This window comes from Perissodus microlepis, chromosome 8 (genome assembly GCF_051167445.1).
Source record: "Perissodus microlepis isolate ML-2025 ecotype Zambia chromosome 8, ASM5116744v1, whole genome shotgun sequence".
NCBI lineage: Eukaryota > Metazoa > Chordata > Actinopteri > Cichliformes > Cichlidae > Perissodus > Perissodus microlepis.
Window position 1 is genome coordinate 12,233,591 of NC_140468.1, and position 27,743 is coordinate 12,261,333.

The 27,743-nt window shown below is 40.0% G+C and overlaps 1 protein-coding gene across 6 annotated transcripts in view; it reads left to right on the forward strand.

Annotated features, from left to right (window-relative positions):
- LOC146381490 (calcium-activated potassium channel subunit alpha-1a) overlaps positions 1-25,523 on the forward strand; it is a 97,797-nt gene extending 72,274 nt beyond the window's left edge. For 2 of the 6 annotated variants that reach the window (XM_084937559.1, XM_084937558.1), the window contains 11 exons: positions 6,514-6,607; positions 12,239-12,362; positions 12,722-12,946; positions 14,752-14,944; positions 15,878-15,991; positions 16,208-16,300; positions 17,255-17,385; positions 18,557-18,751; positions 20,150-20,268; positions 20,366-20,587; positions 25,378-25,523. In XM_084937559.1, coding sequence (XP_084793685.1) covers positions 6,514-6,607; positions 12,239-12,362; positions 12,722-12,946; positions 14,752-14,944; positions 15,878-15,991; positions 16,208-16,300; positions 17,255-17,385; positions 18,557-18,751; positions 20,150-20,268; positions 20,366-20,587; positions 25,378-25,399 — 1,532 coding nt within the window. In that variant the 3' untranslated portion in view covers positions 25,400-25,523. Of the gene's footprint in view, positions 1-819; positions 994-3,251; positions 3,285-6,513; positions 6,608-12,238; positions 12,363-12,721; positions 12,947-14,751; positions 14,945-15,877; positions 15,992-16,207; positions 16,301-17,254; positions 17,386-18,556; positions 18,752-20,149; positions 20,269-20,365; positions 20,588-25,377 lie in introns of all 6 variants that reach the window. The other 4 variants (XM_084937554.1, XM_084937557.1, XM_084937555.1 and 1 more) reach the window with 4 other exon arrangements.
- Positions 25,524-27,743: the final 2,220 nt, after the last annotated feature.

Below are 27,743 nucleotides of genomic sequence, written 5' to 3' on the forward strand. Positions count from 1 at the left end.
ATCTAACTTATGTGTGCTTTTATGCACTATAAACGCTTTCAAGTGTTTGTTTTTTTTCTTTTTGTCTTTCCTGAAGGCACTTGCAGGTTTTTCCAGAAGTGATACTGTTTTTGTAAAATACTAGCACCTTTAATCTTTTGTTTGGGAGATTTCTGTCATCTCCTGTTCTTAATAAGCATTAGTAACAAATGCAAATATTTAAGAGCTGTAAAATCAAATATTATTGTCCTTATATTTCATATGACTCAGTGGCTCTAAGAGAAGAATCCAGATCCATGACACATAGCCAAGGTGTCTGCAAAAAAAAATAGCTATAAATCATCAAATTGTGCATATATAAATGTTTTATTTATTCCAATTAAACATGCATTATGTGTCTTTAACCTCCACTTATGTTATCCTTGGGCCAAGATTGGCCTTTGTAAGACCAAATTTGCCATGATGTTCATGCTTGGCTCATTAGCAAGTTAATTAGTGAACATAGAAAACCATTTCATCACATAGTAAAGTGACACTAAGCCCAAACAAGCTAAATCTGTGTTAGCATTATTAGGATTTTGTTGGGTAAAAGTCTCCAAAAAGTCTGAAAAGGTTAAAGAAGCCATATTTGAGGTCACGGGGTCATGTTCACGTGAGGGGAAAGGGTGTCGGTTTACAGGATACCAATACTAGTGTAAGCGGCACAACAAAGGTTAATCTTGTACATCCCAGCAGCAGCCGTCCTCCATGCCCTGTTCTTCCTCTATCCCCTCTTCCCTCAGAATGACCCTCAACATTAACCTGCTCTTCCTCTCCTCCCATATGAACCCTTGACTGTAGCCAAGAAGCCTGCCTACAAGAAAATGAAACTGGCATGTTGTTTTGATTGCGGTCGCTCAGAGCGGGACTGCACTTGCATGCCGGTTAATGTGCGTTGTAACATGGACTCCCCTCAACGGGACATCCCACTCTCTGCTGTCTCTGTTAATGATTGCTCAGCCACTTTACGTGCCTGTAAGTTGTCGCCATGACATGTGCTCTTCAGTGTTGTAACATGCACCGTGTGTCTTTACTTCTGTGTGCTTTTAAATTTAAGCACCCGTGTTGTCACCGTCACGGATGTAGATGTTGCTTTGGTGTTTTAGCTTTCTGATTTTTGGTGCTCTTCTCTGTCTGTTGCTACGTTTTGCGGTGAAGCATGCTGGTCTATTGTTTTGCTGGTGTTTTGTCAAGAGAATGTGAATTCAAATTGAAACGTAGTTTAAAATTAGATTGACAGTCACTAATGCAAACTTTTTGCTGTGTACAGCAGTATTTGTTTCCCTCCAGTGACCTCATAAATATATTAGAAAAAGTTAAAGTCAAAGCCATGAACAATGTACAGCTGTGCATCCCTGCAAAAAAATCTCACAATGCACAGTTACTGAGCTTTTTCCCAAATAATTATTCTGATAGGACTGTCTAAATCTTACAATGATGTCACTGGAGACATAGCATAACATTAAAAAATAAATTCCAAATAATATCTCACCACTGTACCCTGGAGAAATGGGTGAACAGGATAGGATTTGAGGTATTTGTAAATGTAGGCGTCTCCGACGATTAATTTTTCTTTTTTTTTTTTAGCAAATAATGCTCTTGAGAACACCTGAGGGGATATTGTGATGATGACTATTACAGTACATATTGAGGTTAACATATGGGTTGTATTAAATTATAATCAACAGCTTGAACAAGAACTGGGGGTAAAATCTGCAAAGCAGACAAAGTTATTGGTTGTTTTTGCTGATTTGTGATTAAATTGAGAACACAAAGCAGTAGAGTTGGAATATAAGAGGAATAAAAGACAGTAGAAGAGTGCTGGATCATATTGGAGTTTAACAAGCGGACTTTAACAGAATTGAACTGCATATGAATTCCTAATTCAAGTGTGATTTCCCTTTTTAAGCCAGGGGGGTATGTTAAATCGTACTGATTTGTCGCAGGAGGCACGAAGAATGTCTGAGGTTGCAGAGCATTGATACAATTTGCTGGAAAACATTGCAGACTGTCATAAATTTTTAGTGAATGACTCTTGATCAAAAACCATTCGTATAGCTGAACACGTCTGGGCGTTTTTACCCCTCAGTGTGTCTCCCAGGGTTGTGTGCTGTGAGCGTGGCCTGGCTAGAAAAGCTCGAGCAAGAGCTCCAGAGTTGCTGTCGACACGGTGCGGGAGATGCGTGGAGCGAGGCCTTATGCGGCCTGACGTGGAAATTATGTTTGCATTTTCATTTTTGGAGTGCTACCGGTTGTCATGAAACTCAGCCTGACAGTTCCTAACCACCAGGCAGCCGAGTGCCCCCGCCCCTCTCCTTTTCTCTCGTTGTGGGACAGATGCTAGCCTGTTAGTCCTGTGACTCTGCTCGCGCCCTCCGATTGCAGGCGACAGATGCCAGGACCAGCACGGTCCCTGTTTGAACATTGCTGTCACTGTCCTGCCTTAAGCTCAATGCGTGACCTTTAATGTAAGCAAGGGGTTGAAATAAGTTACTAATGAGCATGTGTGGGACTCACCGAAAGTTACACACATCTGTGCAGGTTGTCTCAGGCATGGGGAGGCAAAAATAAGACAGTAACGCTTCTTAAGTTTTATGCGCTGTGCGCTGATGAGTTTATTGTAGGTGTTTTTGATTGAACATGTCAAGCTGAAAATATATGATATATAAAAACCTGCTTCTCACTTGAGTATTCACTTAATGCTGCTAAACTTACATTTAGCCTTCACTGGAGGGTAAATATGAGCAGCTATAATAACTGATACTAAATAACTGCTAATAATAAATAATTATCAGTCACACAAACGTGGTAATATTTCAGTCTTAAATTCTTAATGGGAGTAAAGAAGCTTTTCAAAGACACCAACTTGGACTTTAGGAACCGATCTACAATTTTCATCTAAATTTAAAGGTAGCCAAGATATCTGGTCCTCTTTTGACTTGAAAATAGCCAAATCACTGCTTAGAGTGACACCGTAGATATTTAGCAGATGACTACAAACATAGACAGCGAGCTACTCTTAAATTACTGACCACATCTCTGAAAATCAGATTTCTAACTGACCTGTTTTACTTCTCATTGCTTTGTCCGTATTGTCTCCACGGCCTCAATTTTTTTTAAGTGCCTTCAAGAGAAATCCCTCAGCTTTCCGTTCACAGTCGTCACTTATAATTTGCTCTCATTACGACCTGTTCTTCTCTGTAACCTCTCATCCGTCTCTGCATTTTTCTCAGCTAAAAATAGCTATAATGGATATATCAAATCAAGTAAGTTTTGATTTCCATTCTCTCTTTCTCTCGACTCACTTGTGTCTAACCCCTCCATTTGTGCATTGTCAGCTATTAATATTTGAGCTGTCCCTGACCTGCTGTATTTCACTGTCCAGTCTATCATCATCATCCATGACTGTGTGTCTTATGCATAGCATTAGGAAACAGTTTTGAGTTGATTCTTTGTGTTAGGTATGAGTTAGGGCTCAGCAGCACACTCATGGCATCTTCACCATGAGTGTGGATAAACAAAGTCTGGACAAAATCACTTAAAAACATTCAAATTTAATGTATGCAAGAAAAGCATTTCAGCCTCGCATAATTGAGTAAAACATATTAAAATGCAAAAAGCCGATCTTAAACTCTCTCAGCTCTCGTCCAACGCTTACAGGAGTGTGAAACTAGTGGGTAGTCCACTTTAACAGGATCTGTGATAGGCAGCAAATCTGCCACATTGCGTTGTCCTGGAGAAGTGCTGTGCATGTTTGACGTGGGGCAGATGAATAGTGGAGGTCTGGAGCAGGAAGGATAATCTGCTAGACAGCTGACTGTTGAAATAATCATCTCTCTTCTCTGGTTTTAGCTCCCAGACATTTTTGAACTAAGGAAAATACAGCTCTTCTGTCTCTTTTTATCTTTACCAGCCTCACCGCTATTATATCGCTAGTATTAAAATGTATATCGAATTCCTTCCTCCCTTCATCAGGCATAAACTGCATGTAGCAGCTAGTGGCTGCTGATTCACACTGTCACCTCCTTGTTCTGGTAGCATAACAATTGCTAAAACACCTGAAAGCATATTTATTAATTCATGTTTATTATAAATATCAAAGTAAACGTCAAATCCAGCATTTCATTGGTGGCTACAGGAAGTGGTTAAGTGGTGTTAAATAAAAATGAGCTTTTTTTTTTAAAATTATTCAGCCATTAGCATTCTTGTGCCAGAAAGAATTACCCCCCTAAACCAGTGACTGTCCTTTAATTATGATAAGAGTCACAAGATGTTTTATTAACATACACACTGCTGGTCTTACGGAAGTCGGTTTAAATCAAATCCTACCTTGTGTTTAGCTTCAAGAATTAAAGGATTAGTTTGCTAAAATCACAAAGAAAGTGCCATATTCTGCTTTCTCATTTAGATAACTTTAGCTTTTTTTTCCTATCGTGTTTCTCACGGCATTAAAATAAGATTAGAAAAACACCAGCTATGTTTCTACAGCATCCACTACGAGCTGTTTCTATTCTTCAGTATGGTATGAAGATTATCCCAGACCACGGTAATATCATTTGTCAGTTTGTTTTTCAGTGTTTCTTAGCATCACAAATGAAATTTTATTCCCTAGTTTTGCACTGTCTCTTCAAACCTTCTGCAAATACTACCCAAAGAGACAGATACCCAAAGAATTAACAGGGGAACTGTGTTTTCTGTGATTTGAGTGAACTAACACCTGAAGAAAAAAACACAAGTATTGTATAGCTGCTGACTTTGACTCCTCTTCATTTAGCAGTAAACAACAGTCCCTTAATCCAGCCTTATCGGTACAAGTCAGCTAAACTGAACCACACCTCAGCCAGTGAGGTCTGTAAGGGGCCCCGTAGCGGAGTTGCTGCTTTATCGGTCCGTTTGGTAAACAACCGCAAGGGAAGCCTGCTGCCCCCCGCTGAGCCCTCCGCTCTGAGACTGAGCTTCGTGGGCTCCGAGGACTCAGGCCAGGTAGGCCGCCCGCCAGGGGTGACAGAAGAGGTCAGCCGGCTCCAGCGAGCCCGTAGCCTGCCGGTGAAATACAGATATCACCCCGGTCACTCCAGTAACGCCACACTCAGTCAGAGGCAGTGTAAGGGCCACATCCCCCCACATCCCTCTTACCATCAGCGTGTTTGGCAAGCCTGCACTCAACAACAGCACAACCAAAGCATGTGCTTGCCAGTCTGGAGTGGTTGCATGTGTAGCATTCCTTACTAATGACCCAGTGTGTGCAGCTGTCAGCTGTGAAACATTAAATATTGAACAGGCCGAGCGAGATGTGAAGGGCCAGTGTGTTGGAGCATCCCTCTCGACTGGAAAGCCCCCCCCCCCCTTTCTTCAACGTTTTCCATTATGTTGTCAGTCTTCGACATGCTAGCGGTGCTTGAAATCATGTGTTCGTCGGCGGAGGAGCAAGATCTTTGGGACTTTATTAATTTTAATGAAAGCAATTGCAGTTTCTTTGTATAAAAAAGAAAGAAAGACAGAAAAGACTAAAAAAAAGAAACAGTTCACAGCTTGAACCATCAGTTATAAAGTACCCGAGTGTATTTTCCATGACCTGTAACAATCTATTCCCAATGAACGATGGCTGTTAAAGTGCTATTAGTGAAACACTTTTCTTGCCTCTTGTATTTATTTTACCAGCGACTGCCACAGAGTAGAGTTGTTTTCTGCAGCTGCGATATTAGCTTGTAAAAATATTTGCCTGATTACTTTACTCGGGGGTAAAAGTTATAACTCGTTCCCTATGAAGAGCTCAGTGCAGTTTGCTGAAGTGATAAAGACAATGTCCAAAGGGCATCTCAGCTGTACATAAATCACTCTGGCACAAGGACCAACCTAATTGTATAAGCCAAGGGCACCACTCTCAAGACGAACAAAGACCAGAAATCCAGGATTCAACACTGACTCAAAGCACCTTTGCTTGTAGTCTTAGATGCTTAATATTTATAGGTTATTACCTTAATTAAATGAGAACATGAGTGATTAGTGTGAGCAACAGTGATGCGAGTCTAGGTCTATCTGTAGTACAGTAATCTATGATTACGAAATCACAGCCCTTAACTTATTTGTGGTGCTACATTATCTGAATGATAAAACTGTTGACAGGTGGATTAGTGCGTATGGTAAATAAAGCTTCCCAGATTAAACTTCAGCAAATGGCATGATGGTTGATAATGGCACTACTGCATGTTTGCATCTCCATACACAACCATGCCAATGATGTGCTAATGTATCCTGTCTGCATTATGCTAACATTGGACTGTTTCCTGCTACCCACTGGTTAAATTGTCCTGTCCCACTCCATCTTGTTCACCCGACCTCTTTCCACTCTGTCCCTGTATGTATATTATCTCTTTGAATTCACTGACCTCAAATTGTGCTGTGCTGTTCTTTTGTTGTCCCTGCTGTGTGGATTTTTGCTCGACTTCTGATCATTTCCCGCCATCATGCTGTTTCTTTGGCATTTTGTTGCAGTTCAAGAGGACCAACAATCAGCACTATCACCCAAAAAAAAGCAACGTAATGGAGGCATGAGGAATTCTCCAAACTCCTCACCTAAGATTATGAGGTAGGTACCACAAGGAGCTATCTGTCTTTGGGTTTTTACACATATAAATTTCCTCACCATAAAAATGCAGATAGCTTCTTTAATAGCCAAATGTTAAACGGCAACAAAACACAACAAACTGTAATCACCGCTCGCGCCAAATCACAACAAAAGTCGCCTCAAGGCGCTTTACATTGTACAGTAGATACAGAGAAAAGCCCAACAATCATATGACCCCCTATGAGCAAGAACTTTGGCGACAGTGGGAAGGAAAAACTCCCTTTTAACAGGAAGAAACCTCCGGCAGAACCAGGCTCAGGGAGGGGCGGCCATCTGCTGCATTCATCACAACATTAACCCTACATGTTGAAAATTAATGCCTTCAGGTTTCACACCAAAGGGGTTCTTTAGCGTTGTCTCTACGCTATTGCTTGCTAGATGACAAATATGACCTTAAATTAAAAGAGCAATTCAAGTCATGTTATCCTCATTGGTTCAAAGAACTATTGTCCAAAATACACCCTTTTGCTTCCTTCACAGATGGTTCTTCAGTCCATGCCTCCCCCAGTGTTAAAAGTCTTTATATCATTAGGGATAATACTCTATTATTTACATCAATAATGTCTCACATTCAGCCTACATAACAATTAGGACAACAAGACGGCCTATACCCTTTCCTTTTTCAACACAACACACAAGTTCTTGTTTATGCCCCAGTCACCTGTAATGCCATTCTCTCTGGTTTCCTCAATGAACATCTTAATCTCTCCAAATGGTACCGAATTTGACAGGAAACATCATCACCTGCATCAAGTCCACCAATTATATAACACCCCTCCTCATCCAGCTCCAGTGGTTCATAGTTCTTTACCAATACATTACAAGATTCTGCTCTTCACTTTCAAACCTCTCTCTATGACCCGTGTCCTCCCACATATTGTCCAGATTTCTTTCAACCTTTCTTTCATGTGTTCTATGGTTTTCTGATTAGTTCTAGGTAGTTTTAGACCTAGAACAATGGGTGCCAGAGCTCTCCGCTGAACTGAATCCATTGCATCATTGCGTCAATGCCAAAGGCCATGTTGTGTGCATCTGTGAGACACCAGCAGCTCTGACACAATGGGAATCAGAATGACCTGGTTATGATTAAGGAGTAGGAAAATGATTGCCTGTATACACAACTAGTAAATACAGAGAAACCGTTTGCATTCACTTGATGACTCAAAGAGTTACTCTCCTGTTAGCTGTACTTGGGTCTCTGGGCGAGGGAAATCTTAAGGCTATTTTCCAGCAAACTATTCCAAGATGTTCAGCAGCTAGCTGCTAACTTTGTTGATATTTGCTATAGGGCTGTGCGATATGACCAAAATCTCATATCCCGATATAAGAATTCTATCGTCCCGATAACGATATAAATCACAAAAATGTAACATTTTCTGTAAATTCTGTGAATCTCGGGCAGCTCGACTTGCGGTAAGTGTTTCCAGCTGCGCGTCATGTTGCTGGAGTCAAGTGTTTTAACAGATGCATGAAACTATACATTTTTAGACATAAGTTGTAAAGGCCGCCGTTTTCTTTGTGAGTATTTATTACACGGCGTGCTGCGGGGAAAAGCCTGTTCTAACGTTTGAGTCTCAACAGGATCTTGAGCTTTATTGTGAAAGGTTTATGTGGAACATAAACAAGCGGACACGCGACGCTGTTACCGTCGTTGTTGCTAACCACAACGCATAAAAACAGGCGCTGTCCGTCCGTAGTGTGGTTATATAAAATACAAGAGAAAGAGAGAACTTTAAGAAATTAATATAGCCACTACAGTGACCATCAAAACGATGAAAAAATATTGCCGTAAACAGTTTATTTTGCGACACCACGAAACAAACGATAGCGTAAAATGAAACGATAGAAGCTTTTATATGGTAATCCGATATATATCGAACAGCTATATATTATATTTGTTGCTTAGTGTTGGGAGGGTAACATACAGACTAGCTTCCTGCTCATCATAAGAGTAATGAAACCAAAACAACTTGCCGGACGGTATAAAAATACTCTGCAGGGATCTCCAGTCAGGTGATAATCCTTTGTTGGTTAATAACTATAAGCATAATCAAATAATCTCTTTCACATTACACATATCAATTTAACCTCTTAGGGACATAAATATAGTCATTAATGTAGCTTTAACAAAGCTTTATTGAAGAAAGTACAGATACCTGTGCTTTAGGAAGAAAACCAGTACTTGTTGGATTAAGCAGTGTATTACAAAGAGCATCTGAAAGAACATTTTTCTACGCTCCTTTTTTCATGGAAAATATGTCAGCCTCTGAGATGAGCTCTATGCCACAAGGTTTCATGTGACACCCACAGACTACAGTTCTTAAACAGGCCTGGCACTAATGACAGCACCAGGCAGTCAGAGGGGCTCTAAAGGATAGATAGCCCAAGGCTATTCATCTATTGTCGGATCCCTCTGAGGTCTTTTCAGCACGTAAGGCCACAGATGATATGTATCATCACAATGAAAGGCGAATTCAAATGCTACCTTGCTTTTATCTTGTCTCGTGAAATTACATCGTAGCGTATTGATCTTGACTGGAGATAACACTGTTATTCAACAAGAACCCATTAGAGGGACGATAATAATAGTAGTCACTGTCATTAAGTGCAGTGTTATAAGGAAGCCAGGCAACAGGGAAGACCTGCAGCCTGATGTATACAAAGTGCAACAGCACAAATGAAATTTAATTAAACCTGACAGATGACTTTATGTTCTCACTGCTAATGTGGCTGCGATCTGCTTGACATTTGGAATTCAAACCCACATATGTCTGTGTTGTTTAATACCATCAGATACAGTACAGATCAGCAACATTCACTATTTCTGGAAAAAAAATATTGCTTTGTATTATAACTAAAAGTGTCGGTATGCATACATTACCATTTCCTTTGATGTCTGGTCTCTGTTTTTTCCAGGTGGGCGTTTGCCCTTTATTTATTTGGTTCAAAGTGGTTTGAAAGTTGAATCGCTCCAGGTGATTTCCAGGCTCTTGGGTAGCAAAACCAGGCTTTTCCAATGCTATCAGTGAAAAATCAACACACCAAACCAATCCATCTACTTGCCATGCTAATACTGTGCAGTACAGGTGGATGTGATATTTCGTGCAGCGTCTGCTGCCTACACGCTAGAGAGGGATTCGCCGTGGTAGCCTAAGGGATACTTCATTGCAACAAGCAGAGAAAAAAACATCTGGGTGTATACTATATCAAATGTGTTTTTACAGGACCCGCGGCCTCAAGGCCTTCGTAAATAAGTAATGATCAACAGATTGGCTGTGGGTTTTGAAGAGCAGGCCTTTGTCAGTTTTCATGATGTGCCGGGTTTTCAAAGACTTTGCCTGCTCTTAGTGCTTGTGTTAGAGAAACCTAGTGCAGTGCTGCCGAATTAGAAGATCGACATAATGTGCATGTCTGCCTTCTTCTTTATGGCTCTCTCAGCTGTCATTACGCTCCTCCAGAAAACACCTGGCCTTATGTTTCGGGGTAATGATGTGTGAAGTCTTGTCAAACGTGTCATCATAAAGCAGTGAATTATGCTGCTGATCAGTTTGAATCTGTAGAAGTACACAGAAGTGACAGTCACGGACACTTCCGCGCTGTTTAACGAAACAAACCACGCAAGAGGAAAAAAAAAAGCGATCACGTTTCCACGAGACAGTTCGCTTCTAGTTCCAGCAAACTAACATGACCTGTCTGGAACTTAGCAATGACGACCTCACTGAAATTAACACCATTTCCACGGGCTCCTTGATGGGTCATAAGACACATCTAACTGCAGGATGTCATAACGCGTTTGGTCACATCGGAGAGCCGTGACATACACGTCATGTCTGTTACAGAACTGCTGAGGCAATTGGCAGTGCAGGGTAGTGACAGGCCGTCATGGCTGACAGTGAGCGATAGCTATCCTGGCAGAGCTCTGCCTCACCAGTCATCTTCACAAGGACAAACTGAAGTGACAGCGGCTCCACTGAGTGAGTGGTGAAACATTTGACTTTTGATGGAATATTTAGCCAAGGTGTAAAACCACTAAATGCTTTCACTCTTATTAGAATTTGAATTGCACTCTCACGTGGATTTTAAGCACCGTAGTTCCAGTTTTTTATGATCATTTATGATTGTCCTGGCTGTAAACCTGTAAACCTACAGTTTATCAAAGCTGCCGCCTCCGCTTCTTTTGATTACACCGAAAAAAGAAAAGCGGCGATGTCTGATTTCATGCAACCGACAGTCTAGAAGCAGCAAATGGGAGTGAGTCTCATTGTTTTTAGGACCCCCACTTTCAATATATTGGAGTGTATTTCATTATTTTTTTATTTCACGTTTCTGTTAACATTGTACTTTAAAAAAACAAAAAAACAATGTGCATGCTTTGACACTGAAATTTTATCATACACGCGCTTTTCAAAGTGAAGCCGCATCGACAGAGAGGTAGAAAAGACATTTCCCTCTACTGCTACTTATATTCTTGAAAGGACATCCAGGTCTTGCCTGGGGGTATATGAGCCCAAAGGCGGGGTTTTTTTCGGCTTCAGTCTCTTGGAGCCTGAGGGATGGTAGTTTCAGCTGACACTTTCATACATACTTAACATGTTACTTAAGGTGCCCATTCTTTTGAGGTACTTGGATGGATTAAAGAGACGCTCTTGTTACGAGGGGAGGACTTGAACAATTTAAAAGGTTTTGGACAGAGACCGAAGACTGTTGTCTGGATTTTAGGAAGACAGCATCTTTAACTTTGATCTGAATCTGACAAAGTTGATTTAGGGCAAAGGGATTTGTGTTGAGCAGTACTACTAATGTGGCTGGTCACGTATATCGGTTGGCTCGGACAATCTTTATGTGAGTTTTCTTCCACAGATAAAAAACTTTTCATTGGGATCAGCTTGATGAGATGTTAAATTTGGGTAACTTACAAATTTCTGTTAATCTTTTTCATACCATAGATCATGTGTTTGATTATTCTATTACATGCATCAAAACCCTTTATTTAAATTAACTGTATGACTTCATAAGATCATATCCCCCTGACCAGAACAAGCATGGTAGAAATGCAGGTACTCATGTTGGGAGACAACTTTTAGTGGTCAGCGTTAATGTTCACCAGTGAAATTAGTTTATATAGTTCTGATGGTCTGTTTAAACATTAATACCCTTTACTTTGGAAAGCAAATGCGGTTGGGCAAATTGCTGAAATATTTAAAGTCTGGTCTGTTAAAGCTTTTACCACGCAGCACACTACGTCAAAAGCTGTATGCAGTAAGGGGGCGTAATTGCATCTCCGTGCTCATGCCAGTCAACGCAGTGTGTTGCTGCCATCTTCTTCCGCCTGGCTGCCGCTGCTGATGTCACTCTGCTTGATGACATGGCAGTTTTGTTGGCATTTCTGCAGATGGCCTCTGACAGGAAAACGAAAAGAGGAAGCGGGAAAAACTAGGAAGAAAGCAACCTTTTTTTTCTTTTTCTTTTTTTAGTAAAAGCAACTTATTTGCAGATTGCCAAATATTCTTATGGTTAATTTATAAAATGTGTTTTTTGTTCAAATGAATGATATAATTTCACTTTCTCCCTCCCATCTTTTTGTTTGATTAGACATGACCCACTCCTCATCCTGGGAAACGAGCAGATTGAGAGCATGGACGAGAACGTAAAGAAATATGACTCCACGGGGATGTTTCACTGGTGCCCGTCCAAAGACATTGAGAAGGTCATCTTGGTGGGTCCTGCTCCTTCACTCGGTACACGTCATTTGTCCCGACACTCTTCTCCCTGGTGACAGATGTGTCATGTCACAAAGCACTATCAGAGGTTGACAGGGCACTTAAACACTCTGTAATGAGGTGTTTGACATGTCATTTGCTACAAGAGAGCCCTGCACTATGGAAAATTTCTTGTACTAATACATATGCCATTTTTCAAATTACTTTCATTGCAGTGCAGAACTGCATGATATATTTTACAGGGGGGGCAGGCTCACTGCAAAAGGAGAAAGCGCTAACATTTGTTGGAAATGCCCATTTATGCAAATTCCAGCCAGGAACATATTGATCCCTTATCCCTTTCTTTCCCTCTCAGACACGGAGTGAGGCAGCCATGACTGTTCTGAGCGGTCATGTGGTCGTGTGCATATTTGGAGACGTGAAATCGGCGCTGATCGGTCTCCGAAACTTTGTGATGCCTCTGAGAGCAAGCAACTTTCACTACCATGAGCTGAAGCATATTGTGTTTGTCGGCTCCCTTGAGTATCTGCAGCGGGAATGGGAAACTCTGCATAATTTCCCCAAAGTCTCCATTCTGCCCGTAAGTAGAGAAAAATCACTAATTTCAAATGTTTATCTAGATCACGTCAAAGTGATGCCTTTGTATTTCTAAACTGGTGTGCATATAATGCTCATTAACAAATGTGTTTTGTGGGAAACGTGATACTGTTTCATCAGTATAAAGAGCACATTGTTATTTTGCAAGCTGTCCTGCAAAATGCTCATTGTTAACAAATCTTAAAGCCATCAACAATTTGTGGTTTTCGGTAGAATATTAAATCCTGGACATTAATAATGATTCATATTTATGTGGTTATGCTAGCAAAGGATTTGGCTAGGTTTAGGGGAACATTGTGGATTTGATTATGCGAATTTCTGCCTGGACTTTATTAGGGAAGCTATGCATGACTCCCAGAATAAGGAATCCTTATTTATCTCATATTGGACTTAGTTGCATCCTGTCAGTTCATCTGCTGTGTTAAACAAGCTTCAGCGCTGTTCCTTCACCTTGTAAGCCAGATTTCTACTGATTGGCTACAAATTTCAATCAGACGGATAGCAGGTGGCTCACAGCTAAACCTCTGTACCTGAATTGATTATATGGAGGTTATTCTCAGGCATTCTCAGGATCTCTTTCTGACATCATACAGTGCCAGAAGGGGAAAAAAAGTCAGAAAGCTGAGCACCAAGGGACAGATTTATAAACACGTTGCATCAGCACAAACTGGGTTTGGGTGTAAAAAAAATAAATAAAAAATTGTATTGTATTGTTAGTATTTACAAAGAGATAGCAGTGAGAAGATTATGCGTAAGAGGTGACAACTTAAAGATGTTTGCAATTGACATATTGCACGTATGTTTCTGAGCGTTCCTTCAATAAGATGCAAAATGTGGGAGGAGAATCTCCAAAAGTTGATTCTTTTCATCTGGATGTCCACATGAACAGAATCAACTTTTGGAGATTTACTTACCTGGATGACTGAGCATGCATCAAGACATGGGAGGAGAATATTGAAATCAACTGCACAAATCAACGTAGAAATTTTTGCAATAGACACTAAGGGCGATCGTGGCTCAAGAGTTGGCAGTTCGTCTTGTAATCGGAAGGTTGCCGGTTCGAGCCCCGGCTCGGACAGTCTCGGTCGTTGTGTCCTTGGGCAAGACACTTCACCTACCGCCTACTGGTGATGGCCAGAGGGGCCGATGGCGCGATATGGCAGCCTGTCAGTCTGCCCCAGGGCAGCTGTGGCTACAACTGTAGCTGCCTCCACCAGTGTGTGAATGTGAGAGTGAATGAATAGTGGAATTGTAAAGCGCTTTGAGGGCCCCGGAAAGCGCTGTATAAATGCAATCCATTATTATTATTATTTACTGCTAATTGCGTTGATATTTAACACAGAAAAAAACATGTCTTAACTTGTGCACTTTATATGAACTGACTGTGCTTGTGTTTATAGGCACAACCATTAAACTAACCACACCCATGAGCACTATGAGGATTTCGCTCACATGCTTTTTTGTCCCATTTAGTAAATCTGGCCTGAAAAGTCTTAAGCTCGAGCTTATAGTGAATACTTGCACATTCGCTGACCTCATTATTTGAAACTTTGTTCATGTTTAATATGAGCATCCACAATTTTTTTGTTCCACCATTAAAAGACTTTGTGAAAGACATAATTAGCAGTAGCAGCATTTGTCAGGACTCGCCAGCAGCGCGTAGTACAATTTGGAGCATGCACACGAGGCCGACATAAGTTTCGAGTTTGCCTGCCGTTCAAAATTTTGATTTATTTCTTGTACCTTATAGGTGAGATAACAAATTCTCTCCTTCACTGGTTCTCAAAGGGCACACCGTTGAGTAGGGCAGATCTGAGGGCTGTCAACATCAACCTCTGCGACATGTGTGTCATTCTGTCAGCCAATCAGAACAATATTGACGATGCATCACTGCAGGACAAAGAATGCATCTTGGCGTCACTCAACATCAAATCTATGCAGTTTGATGACAGCATCGGGGTCTTGCAGGCTAATTCTCAAGGTAAGGAGCGCCCTATCATAGTTCACTGCACTGCCTGGAAGGGACAGGGCCCTGGCACAGAGAATATTCCTCAGTGGGTGCTGCTTGGCTGACCTGGTGTCACTGTGTTTGACAGTAAACCCAGCTGACTATTCCTCAGGTTACTGTAACAACTGGTTTCTTCACAAACTTAATTGGTGGCAACAAGCACAGCTCTGGCACAAGAGATTTGCCTGGCTTGCACATTGTTATTTTTCAATATCTGAGACTACTTTCATAAAACTAATGTGTGCAATGTATTAAAATGGCATGTTATAGCTTTCTAAATGACACTTGAAGCACTCAGTTAGCTTCAGATGGTCTTCAGTAAGGGGCCATTATTTGGCACTGAGAGAAATCCTTTTAGAAACCGTTTGGCCTCGCGACGGGTGGAGGGTGTGGTGGTGGTAGGGTCTCCAACAATTTCATTATTCCTCTAATACATGTATGACCTCGCATGGTGCTGCTTAGTCAGCAGTAAGTGATGGATATCACAACATACCCTATGTATTATACATACAGCATCACTGATTTAATGTGCTTACTTGTCAGTCTGAGGAAAGCAAGAAATGTCAAGTCAATTTGGATTCAATCTTGCGTCACTGATTTTCTATTTCATGACTCCATATTGTACATGCTTTTTTTTGCATATGTTTGTAAAATGTTTCTGTCTCCATGCACACACAATCAAAGGGAAATAAAATGAGCTGTTTGTCACATCTATTATATATAAATCAATACTGGTCGTTGTCAAGAATATGGTAACACTGCACTTTACACCTTACTCGCGGCTGCAAATAGATGAAATAACCCCGACACATTAGTTCTGCTGATGTGCATTATCGTAACCTCTAAAATCAAGTACTGAACCTAGTATTAACTGATGTGCTTTGTGTGACATGTATGTCCATTAAGGCTTCACACCACCAGGAATGGATAGATCATCTCCTGAGAATAGTCCAGTCCATGGACTGGTGAGGCAGACCTCTGTCACCACTGGAGCAAATATCCCCATCATAACAGAACTAGGTATGGTTTGCTGCTACGTGTTGATTGATATGCTAGCTCTGCTGTTTTATGTTCTTTTCAGTGTAGTAGTTGTAAACAAATCTCCGAAAACACAAATTATGCAATTAGAGGCTGTCATCACTTAATTAACTGTACTAAAAGTGGAATTTGTTTATGCTTTTGTTTTGTCCCTTGTTGACATGTACCAGTAACTGTTTTTCCTTAACACTTGTCTAGCGCCATTAGCAAAGCCAGGCAAAAAACTGCCTGTGATTTCATTCAGTCAGGATAAAAGCAGTGGGACCAGCATACAAATGATAACTGAGCTGGGTAAGAAGAAGTGCCTCTGTCCTGTACTGCAGTGTCGTAACTGCTGCTGCCTCCATATCAGCTTTCTTTTGATTTCTCGTGCTGCACAAGAGGCTCAGTCCATTCCCATGGCATCACTTTGAGCACATTTTACCCTTGGTTCTGGTTGAAATTGCCTGTCTTGTTTTGGCTCCCTATCTCAAAGCAAAATTTCTCCCTTTTATTTTTCTAAGAATTACAGGGTCTTTGATCCCTCAGAAGTCCTTGTGGCTGTTTTCATAGCATCTTCTGTCGGATCACATTCTCTGTCCCGTGCCCGTCTTTCATCTCAGCCCTGTCGATATGACTGACATTTATTTCTGTCCTCACAGAAGAAGCAGTTCTCCAACTAAATTTTACATCATTACTTTCTTCCAGCTACTGCATGTGTTTTTGTGCTCAAAGACATCTTTAAAGAAGGTTCTGGGGCAATGAAATACTTTCATTTGACTTGACATGCAAGTACAAGTAATTGGAAGTTCTGTCTTGGATTTACAAGACAAACAATGGCATAATGGTGTTACTGATAGTGACCTCAGGAGGACTTTAAGTTAAGGCCTGGAACTTTGACAATATGCATGGTGTCATGAGTGTGCATGAATGGCCTGGATATGGAATGTGGCAGAGGCAAGTTGGCCACAAGGCTGGATACAAACACCAGACACATATGTCATTTTAGTTCTTTTAAAGAAACTAAAATGTGGTCCAAATTTGGAACTAAGCAAATGAGGAGAATATGCGAAACTATTCACCGATTTCTAATACAGTCCATATCTGCTGCTACTGACTGTTGTGCACAACCGCTGTATTGTTGTGTCCTCCTCTTCACGTGAATCAAGCATTTGCCATGTTGGACTCAGTGTGCAGTAAAAAAAACCCCAACAAAAAACAAGCTGAACTGAAAAAGCTAATAAAATGAACATGTTTACCCCATAGTGAATGACTCGAATGTTCAGTTCCTGGATCAAGATGATGACGACGACCCAGACACAGAGTTGTACCTCACACAGCCTTTTGCCTGTGGGACAGCATTTGCAGTCAGTGTGCTGGATTCCTTAATGAGTGCGGTAAGTCAAAAAATCGAATTTCTAATAACATCTGTCAATTGCAAAATAGGTCAACTAAATAATCGCGGTATCGACTGATATTAGCTACTTACTGATAAATCTGTATCAAAAGTCTTAAGAGCTTGAAAAGAAGAAGATTGGGCTTTTGTTTGTTTCACTTCAGTCCAAGAAACAAAACGTGGAGAATCCCAGGTATTTAAACCCTAGTGGGAGTTTCCCCTTTGGAGATGAACACATGTGTATCATCACATGAGCTTAGCCGAGCCCTATTAGGGTTTAAATACCTTGGACTCCTCAAACCTTTTGGTTATGGAACTGAAGAACCCTCTTGGATGAGATGAAATAAAAAATATAACCCTTAATAATGACACATAAATGTTTTTTTGTGTCGTGTGTCTAAAAGAAAAAGAATAACCGCTAATATACTGAATTCTTTACTGCCAAATATCGGTATCAGTATAGTATTGGTTTTAAAAATCCTATATTGGCCGAGCTTTACAACTAAATCTAAAAAAATAATAAAAATAATAAAGTAGGCACATTCTGGTCCTCTGTTAAAAGAATGAATGACAAGACTGGAACTTGTACAAGGCATGATGGCTTCATTTGTCTGCCTTTCAGTTTGAGTGAGGTTAGAACAAAGCTGCCTTCAAGTGTGCTCCAGTGTAGACAAAGGTAATGCTACCTAATGGACAGCCCTCATCCATCATCTGAGTCAATAGTGCTGTCAGCAGCCAAGGGAGATGTCACCATGCTGTACAAGCAGGGGGAGACAAGCGACTGCAGTGAAAAGAAAAGGGGAGACATTTGCCCTTGTTAAAATCAGCAAAGCAATAACTGAGGAGGGATTAGAAAGATAACAATTACAGAGAGGAGTATATCTTCAGGTTTAGTGTGTGGTTTATAAAGCGGACTTAATTTCTTTCCTATATAAAGCTAAGTAATAAATCCTTGGACAAGTGTGAACATGGACTCGCTGCTCTGATGGAAGTAGGTGTGACCTGCAGTAACTGGATTCTCCTGTCTTTTCACTCCATGTTCAGGCCAATGTGATGCGACAGAGCAGGGTTAGATAGCACCATTCAATCTGCCTGGCACGCTGAGAAGGTTCAGTTGTGACTTTGGGAGTGTTTGCTTAAGGACTCACCCCCCTCTAACTTCATTCCTTCAGACATACTTCAATGATAATATCCTCACCTTGATCCGGACGCTGGTAACGGGCGGGGCGACACCGGAGCTGGAGGGGCTGCTGGCAGAGGAGAATGCATTAAGAGGTGGCTACAGCACACCACAGACCCTGGCAAACAGGGACAGGTGTCGCGTGGCACAGCTGGCCTTGTACGATGGGCCCTTTGCCGACCTCGGGGTAAGTGATTGGTCTTGTCACCTGGGGGCTAAGGACATTTTTGTCAGCTTGCTTTGTGGGAGCTGCTGTTACTGAAGGATGCAGAGTAATAGGGATGGGATGGGGATGTAAAACTGTGTTGAGTGATTGTGACATAGCTGAAATTGTATAATGAATAGAAAATAAAGTTATATTTATCTATAGAATGAGCATCAAATAAGTCTTTTGGCATTTATTTAAGATGTTAGTTTTAATAGCAGACTGATTGTTAGCACTTACGTAGATGGATCAACTGAAGAGCCCGATTCATTTCTCAGGTCGTGTTTCAGGTCTTTTCTGGATGTTTCCTATTTCTTAAGGACATAGCTTTCACACACTAGTCATCTGCTGTAGATAGATTTTTAAAGCCTGCCACTTTTTCTTTTATCCTCTATTTGTTCAGTTTCCTCAAATTTTTTAAGGACGCACTACACGCCATGAGATATAGCAAGTTTCAAGCTAATATATTTTGGGAATTTACATTTGTTAGTCCAAAAATACTATGTTTGCTGGTATTTTTCATAAACCCAAATCAACTAACGACATGGGAACCAATGATGGGTTTTGTGACAGGTTGCTAGTAATGAAGTGACTAAAATTTTAATTTAAAATCTTCTTTTTTTGTTTTCCTAACTCATCCCGTCTGTTAGGTCCCTTTATTTATGCTTGAAAGATTCATATGATTTTAAAAAAAATCCTCTGACAGTGGTCAGGTACAAGAACTGAACTGAAAATGACTGAAAGCAGCCAATGTCCAAAGAAAAACTAAAAGCCTTCAGAAAGCTTGGAAAGCTATTTCTGGAGACAACTTAAAATTTAGTCTGACTCTTAGGAAGCTAAATACAAACAAAGGAGGGGTGGCTCAAGACTCCTGTACAATACTATAAATGGCAGAACAAAGCTAATGAGCCTAGGAGGCTTCTTTTATTTTGTGCTATGGCTCTCTTAATATTCTCTAATATTCCATGAAATCCATCATTGCTTTACCCTGGTGACCGAATCCTCTAATTGTGGCAGTTACACTTCAACTGGAATGAGTTAACTGTGTGCTGTAAAATGTTGTTGTCGAATGCTTGTGTTTCTTGTCGAGTTATCTGCTTAATTTCCATGACTTTCTGCTTTATTATCCAGCTGTATCAGATAAAGACGCAATGCAATCACTTTTGATGCTAGAGATCTATTTGGCGATTTTATTTGAGTGTGGTCAGGAGACAATTTTGTCCTTCATTTACATAGACAATAGTAAACAAAACAAAGAGCATGCAAGACTACGCTGTGTAACACAGATTCTATTTTTTTATGACGTTAATATGTATTTTTAGTGTTGGTTTTACAAAATACAAATTGTGTACTCATCAGTTTTGTGTTGCTCTCTTACAGGATGGTGGTTGTTATGGTGACCTGTTTTGTAAAGCCCTAAAAACTTATAACATGTTGTGTTTTGGCATCTATCGGCTACGAGACGCACATCTAAACACACAAAGCCAGTGTACCAAACGGTATGTGTTCTTGCATTTAAGTGGAATCCAAATAATAATGGATTCATGTATTACTTTATTTATAACTGGCCTCACATCTGGTCCCTTTTTCCTCTAGATATGTCATAACCAATCCACCGTATGCATTTGAGCTGGTGCCCTCAGACCTGATATTCTGCCTGATGCAGTTTGACCACAACGCTGGCCAGTCTCGAACCAGCCTCTCCCATTCTTCCCATTCATCCCATTCTTCAAGCAAAAAGAGTTCCTCCGTCCACTCTATCCCCACCACCAACCGCACCAACCGAGCCAAAAGCAGGGACTCGCGAGACAAACAAAAGTATGTGCCCCTCTAAAGCTCTGTGACTGTCTATGTCTGTGACTGGTGCCTGCCGACAGCATTTGCCTTGTTTGTCCAGACAGACTTTCACAGTGTGTATGTCCGTCTGACCGTGTATGTATGTGCCACTTTTGTGTTTAACAAAGCAATTTAGTACAGATTGGTTTTCCTCTTTAGCAGGATTCGCTAATATTGCAGGTCAAAGAATAACTGGAACTCCCCTGGACTGAGCATTTTATTTCTGAGTTTCATTCCATCCATTAGCTGTTTTTTCCCCACATTCTTGTGCATTTGAAAGCCAAGAACAGTAGTAACATCCTGACTTGTACACTTTGACTCAAGTGCAAATATAGATCAGGGTTTCTACAACTAATTCTGTCCAGTTAACCGCTTACCAACTGTTAATTAACTACGAAAGCCTTACCTATACACACAGACCCTTCTCAACCTCCATCTAATGTGGAAGAAAAGGATATTATTATATATGTGACACTGGCAAACACATCATAGAACATGACAAAGTAATTACCCTCAGGGTAGTAAGTGACAAACATTGTACAACCTCCATCTTTCCTTTTTGTTTTGCTAATATCCAGCACCTCTGTGATTATGGCCACCGTCTCTTTCCACTTGTAGCATTCCAAGTTTTGTTTAATTTCGAATTAAAGCTGAAACTTATTGTACTAAACTGCACTTTTAAAATTACATGTCTTAAAGGTTCATGTCATGTCAATGAATTCTTGCACATCGTGTCCTCTCAATGCCTTTTGATTTGCGTTAGAAAGGTGCGCTTTTAGTTAAATGTTACTTGCCACCGTGAACTATTAGTTATGTCAAGACAATTTGCAAGCATAAAATGTTAATAAAGTTTGACCCGCACAATGTGAATGTCACATTTCAGTTTTATTCTACAATTGTTAAACTTTGTGAAGAGACATTTTCATGTATTATGATTACCACTTTTATTCCCAGTAATTAGACTGGTAAACTGAATCAGAATTTCTATGCACCGCTGCAAATTGGGCCCATAACTGCTTAAAGTCAAGGTTCAATGAAGGAGTGAGTACTACACTGTCAGCATACGGCAGCAATAGCTAGCATTTTTTTTCTCTACAGAGTATTCGACCTGCAACCAAAGGAGCTGGAATCCTTATATCTTCTTATTGCCTTTGTCTTGATTTCACAATTTAGGTCTTACTTCAGTTTGAAGCCTTACTACACCTGTGGTCTCCACAGATGACACTATAGTTGGTGTGAATCGCTATAGGGAGGTGTTTCTGCTGTGGAAATGTACATGGCTTCCTATCTAACTCTTAGCTAGAAGCAGGGATAGTTATTCAAAGTAGATTTCGTACTTCCAGATTTTATTACTTTGGCTAGACTTTCCCAATTCAACATCATGTTTGAGCTTACCAAGTCCCCGACCACATACACTTTTTTCAAGTGATTGATAAGCTGACAGCTTCAGCCATAGTGTATTCAAGACACAAGCAGCTGACTGGATGATACCACTTTGATCAGTCATCAATCATCAATCTTTTATAATGGTACCACGTATACCTACAGTTTTTTTTTTACCAGATGTACAGAAGTCAGAGGCAGTAAGTTTAGATTGTGTAGATAATTCTTCACAGGTGGCCCCAGCCCATTTTTAACAAAAGCAGTGTCCTCAAATGTATTTGGCTTTTCTTTCTCTCGATAACTCTAAAAAGGTAAAGAATCCATTTCCTATCCATAAGCTTTCAACTTGCAATTTGCAATATAGAAACATAACATCTGTAAAGCATTACACTGTACAAGAAGACAGAGCCTCTAAGCTACACTTAGAGTTTCAGGACTTATCTGTACACTATGGTTGTTCTCTATAGGCTGTACCAATGTAGTGCAAGCCTACCAGCCTACCAGGTCCCATAATGAAATAATGCCTTTGTTAAGTGCACTTAACCTGTACTTTTAGTGCAATATACCTGGCAGGTGTTTGTTATAGAGTGCCTGCAAGTTGGCATAATGAATCAGGTGAATCATTTAATTAAAGACTGTAAGACGGATATATAAAAGGTTGTTGATTTCTTGGAGTTTTGAAACCAGAGAGGATGGAAACCGAAGACACTTCATCGCATTCGCCATCACAAGTCTTTAGATAATGAGCATTCCCTGTAAATCCTCCTTTATGAGTCGAATAACAGCCATAATTTCCCAAATAAACCATATTATCTGAAACTATTGATTAAAGTCACCAGTTGCATATTTACTGAGTTCACAGACTAATGAAGCTTAGAGCTATTTTACCATGTACATCTATACAACAGGAAGTCTTATTTGGAACAAGGGAAATAATTCCCTGCTGGGCAAAGAACATTAGGGCACTTCTGTATCGGCTCCACTTGTCAGGCTCAGGACCGACATCCATCTTTTATACTGTCTATAAGTATGCCTCTGTGCTTCCGAATAACTCATTTTATGTCTTTACTAATGTATGTTGGACCATAAAGTACAGACTTGTTTGAATCACAAAAGCTTGTTTGTGCCATGTGCAGTATTTTTATTTGCATTAATTACTAAATGTTGTTAATCAGGCCTGTCCCCAAGAGTCCTGATGAACCTTAAGTTCATGGGTTCGGTTCATGGGGCCGGTTATATTTATTGAATATATTCCCGGTATGGATGGGGTCTAAGATTGTTTGGTTTAATTTAATTGTCTGTCTCTGAGTATATATTGATTACAGGTATCTCAGTATTTTACTGTTATTAACACAGTGAAGGGACTGCAGAATTGACAGAGGTATGCATTCTACAAATAATAGCAATATCATAATATTTTCACATTCATTCAAAGGGAATTCTCATGTGTCACAGCTGCTGAATAAACACTACAGGCTTTTTATGGTTAACAATACTGCTCATGCTCAGTTAATACGATGCATTGCACTTTTTTACAGAGATCCATTTAACACACCAGTGTAATCGTTTGATTTAAAAACATCTGACGTGCAGCTGCATGCTGGTATTTCCATCTGAAACTTGGAGATCATTTTTTAAAACTGCTTTAACAATAGGCATGGGAAGATTATGGCTGTCTGACATGCATTATTATGCTGGATGCATAATAATGGCACTTAAAGATATTTTTACATGACCTATGTTGTTTTCCATTATCTTTTTTTGTGATTAGTGGCAACCTACTGTTTAACCTACTCCAAATCCATACGCAATGAGATCATCTGCTGGTTTTATGCCTCCGATCTTCCTGCTCTGCCTTTTCTGTTATTAATGGTCGCATTAGTATTTTCCCACTTAGCTTACACGTAGTGTACTACTTTCTCTTTTCAAAGTGCAACAAGGATAAGTAGAGTTGGCCAAGGTATGGAAGTGAATGAATATGCATGATATTACATACTTGCACTGAACACGGTCATGTCCCTGCTGACATGTTGCCCTCTGAATGAAAGACAAGTAGTTTAGCATTTCCAAATGACTGCTTCAGGAGAGCATGGTTGTGACCTAAGCAGCACAGTTCACAGCGGGTTTGACTGTAGAATGTGTGACTGCAACTGAATGGTTTGATGCTACATTTTACTGTTGTTTAATGTTTTGTTACTGGCAACATGTGTCTGCTGGCACATGTATTAATGCACCACAGTATAACAGCCTTAGGTCATGACCATGGACTTTGCCAAGCAGATGAATCACATTGTAGAATGTCAGGTTATCTATTTCCTTCTTAACCAAAAAAAGTTGCATCAAGCCAAAAGTTTGAAGTCTTTTATAAATAAAAGGTTAGAAAATATACGTATACATATAATAATTATGAAGGTGGAAGTCCTGCATTAACTTGTAATTTGGTAAAGAGATTTTGCTTCACTGGAACTTGCATGTCTTTAGACTCAACAAAGCTGCATGCTTCATGGCAGTATATTTTTAAAAAATGGCCATAAGATGAATGGCATTATGCTACAATCACACTACGAGACAAAAGTAGAGACAGCAACACAATCAAAATTATTGCAAATGTGCACGATGAACCTGAGATCTATTGCCTCCGACCACTCGCCGTCACTTGCCCTCTCAAACTGCACCAAGAGTCTGCTCTCAGTTTGCAGTTGAATGGCAATTATGTGGGATAAATTAGTGAAAATCACAAATCTTTTGCTACTCTTGTCTACATGCACAGAAACATCTTACATTCTAACCTAAAGCAGAAATTCCACAAATAGTTGCTACGGGATGGAGATTAAAGTGCAAAATTGCACAGGCACTAGCCAACCTTGCTTTCTAGATTAATAACTAGGGCGGCAGTTGCTTGCAAACATTCGCCAATCTGTGTGAAAGTGATTACAGTTATTTGAAGACAGTTTGCCTCCCACCAGGCGATCTGTGCAGTGCCATTGCGTGCAACACCCTCAATCCAGAGGTGGAGGGTGTTGCAAGCTCAATCGCGACCATGACTACTTGTAATAGACTCCTGACAGCAAAAAAATTAAATCCAATCACTGGGCAAATGCTAATTTCTCCTAATCACAAGGAGGTTGCTGTCCTATTTTTAGACTAGCGTGATTGAAATATTAGAGAGGGAGGTAAAAACATAATGAGTGATGTTTTCCCACCATTAAAAACTCACCGTGGAGCTTAAAATACCTTCGTAAAGCAACAATTTAGGCAAAACATATTTTAAAATGTTATTAGTGCATGTAAAAATACATCATATTAATGCAAAATATTTGACCTCCATGTAGCATTAACTGTCTGATGTCCTCCCTTCTTGTCTTTTTATGATTTTGACTCTTTCTCAGAAAAGACATGGTTTACAGATGAGCAACAGAATACCCACCAGAGGACCATAAAGCTCAAGCCTGTGAATACTCTCGCCGTCAATCACATCAGTCGATATACTGTACATCCGCAAGCAGCTTGATTCCACCCATCAGAGAAGCAGAGCACAAGCGCTGAGTTCCGGACGCGTGCTGGTTATTGGACTCCCAGAAGACTCATCGTGTAGGCGTCTGTCCGGAATCTGAGATATCGCCTCATCTGCAAACGCAAATCATCATTTTTTTCATCGTATAAGGCGAACATGTACTGCTTTCGTCATTCACCTCTGCAGCAAGTTTATTTTACGTAATCTTCATTAAAGACAATCGTTGTCAAATATCACAGTCACTCAGCTATTAGTTTGCACAGCTAACCTTTACCAGTGGCCAGACTCCATGACTTTTTTGGTTTATTTTGGGGAATGATGGTCACGTCAACAAGAAAAGCAATGTTAAAAAAACAGAATAACTACTTCTAATACTGCTAAAAGGGGTGTTTATTAGGATTAATGGATCAAGTTTTGCAATTGTAAAAGTTGCCTTCTTAGCTGTGTATGAACAACTACTACTACTACTGCATTTACGTTAACCAATGTTGCAGAGTTAGTCTGTACAGTATGTTTAAAATGTGTATTTTACACCCAGCTGCAACCCCACCACAATGGCATTGTTAGTGACTGACTCTCAGTGATTCCTTTGCCATTTGGAGCTAATTCACAACATTTGTGACAGTTACGACGGCCAGTGTCCATATGTAAATGGCATTTGGGTCCAGCCTTATCTGAATCCATTTATGTTTGTCTTATTTTTTTGCCTTTTTTCAGGTGTTATAAATGTTTTCACGTTGCTATTTCAAGTTGTCCAAAACCCCGGAAGTGTTAACAAGTATCTGCATCTGCAAAATTTCTTTTTGTTTTTAATAGCCAAATATGATAGAGCTGTTTTGTTGTTTTTTTGGTTTTGTTTGTTCCTTTTACATTTATCCATTTACTTAAGTCACTATAAACAGCTAAGCCAAATGCTATGACCATATATGATATACTTGTAGGTAAGATGAATGTAAAAGCCACATATCGCATAAAGTGGGCATCATTTAAGTCCTCCTTTGGCTGTAAGCACTGCCTGACACAGGATTGTCTTGGAGGCCATTAAGCAACTTGTATGTTCTCCATGACCAATCTTAATGCCATAAACAGACATGATTTTTGTTGATGCATGAAGAACAGCTCTATCATAAAAAAAAAAAAACTGAATTTTTGGCTATTTGTTTTTTTTTTTGGAATACTTTCTGTTTTGTTTACCTCCTCAATGACTGATTACATATCTTGCATATCCACTTGCTTCTAATAAAGCACCAATCATTTGTTTCTGTTTGGAAGCACAGAATAATGTGTGGTGTTATTAATCATGTTTTATTTTAATAATGAATCACAGCTATACTGGCACTGTTGTCACTTTACTTTAGGATCAATGAGGGGGAAGGAAAGGTAAAAAAAAAAAGAGCAAAGAAAAGCGCATATTAATCCATGAATTTCTCGATCCACATATGATGCATAACAGTCCAGCCTAGGATTCATGTTGGATGTAAAATGAGAGAGGTTGTGACATTTTTACTGGCACAGAGGAAACCCAAGCTGTCCATCCCTCAGTGCCAGTAATGTGCCAGGCAGTGCTGAAGCCAATGGAGGACTCTAGGAAGACCCACTGCTGCGAAAAGAGGCTTCTAGTTTAGCGTTCTTAAAAATTCACTGCAGATAGCTACGACTGTCGCAAACAGTCTGAGAAGTCTTAAAACTTTTTTTCTTCTAAATCCATCCATCATCAAGAGCAGCGCCTGAAAGCAATTCAGTTGTATGTAAACGTGTAAAGCTTAATGTGAAGTATTTTTTTCTAGTGTGTTCTCGTTTGACAGTACCTGTGGGGTTGAGAGACATTCAACATTGCAGTCTAGTCTGTATTATTTTGTGCTTTTTTTTTTTTTAGCACATCGACAATGCCAGTGCTAAGTTGATATTTCTGACTATGTCATCATACACAATAAAAACTGTTTATTGTCTTGTACAAATAGCCTTGTATATAAATTGTACATGATTTCATTTTGTATTTTCACAAATTAAAAGCAGATGTATTGTGTTCTATAATATGTCTTGTCTCTTTATTTTCTCAGATTTTAAAAGGATGTTAATGATGCTTTACACACACGCGCACCCCAAAAAGGAGAAAAAACAATTACACTATCTCTTTGATAACGCTGCACAATTTTGGATCACGTGACACAGAACACCTCGTTGTACCCTCTTGGATAATGGCTGATGTAAAAACACACTCCACATTCTCACCTGAGGGAT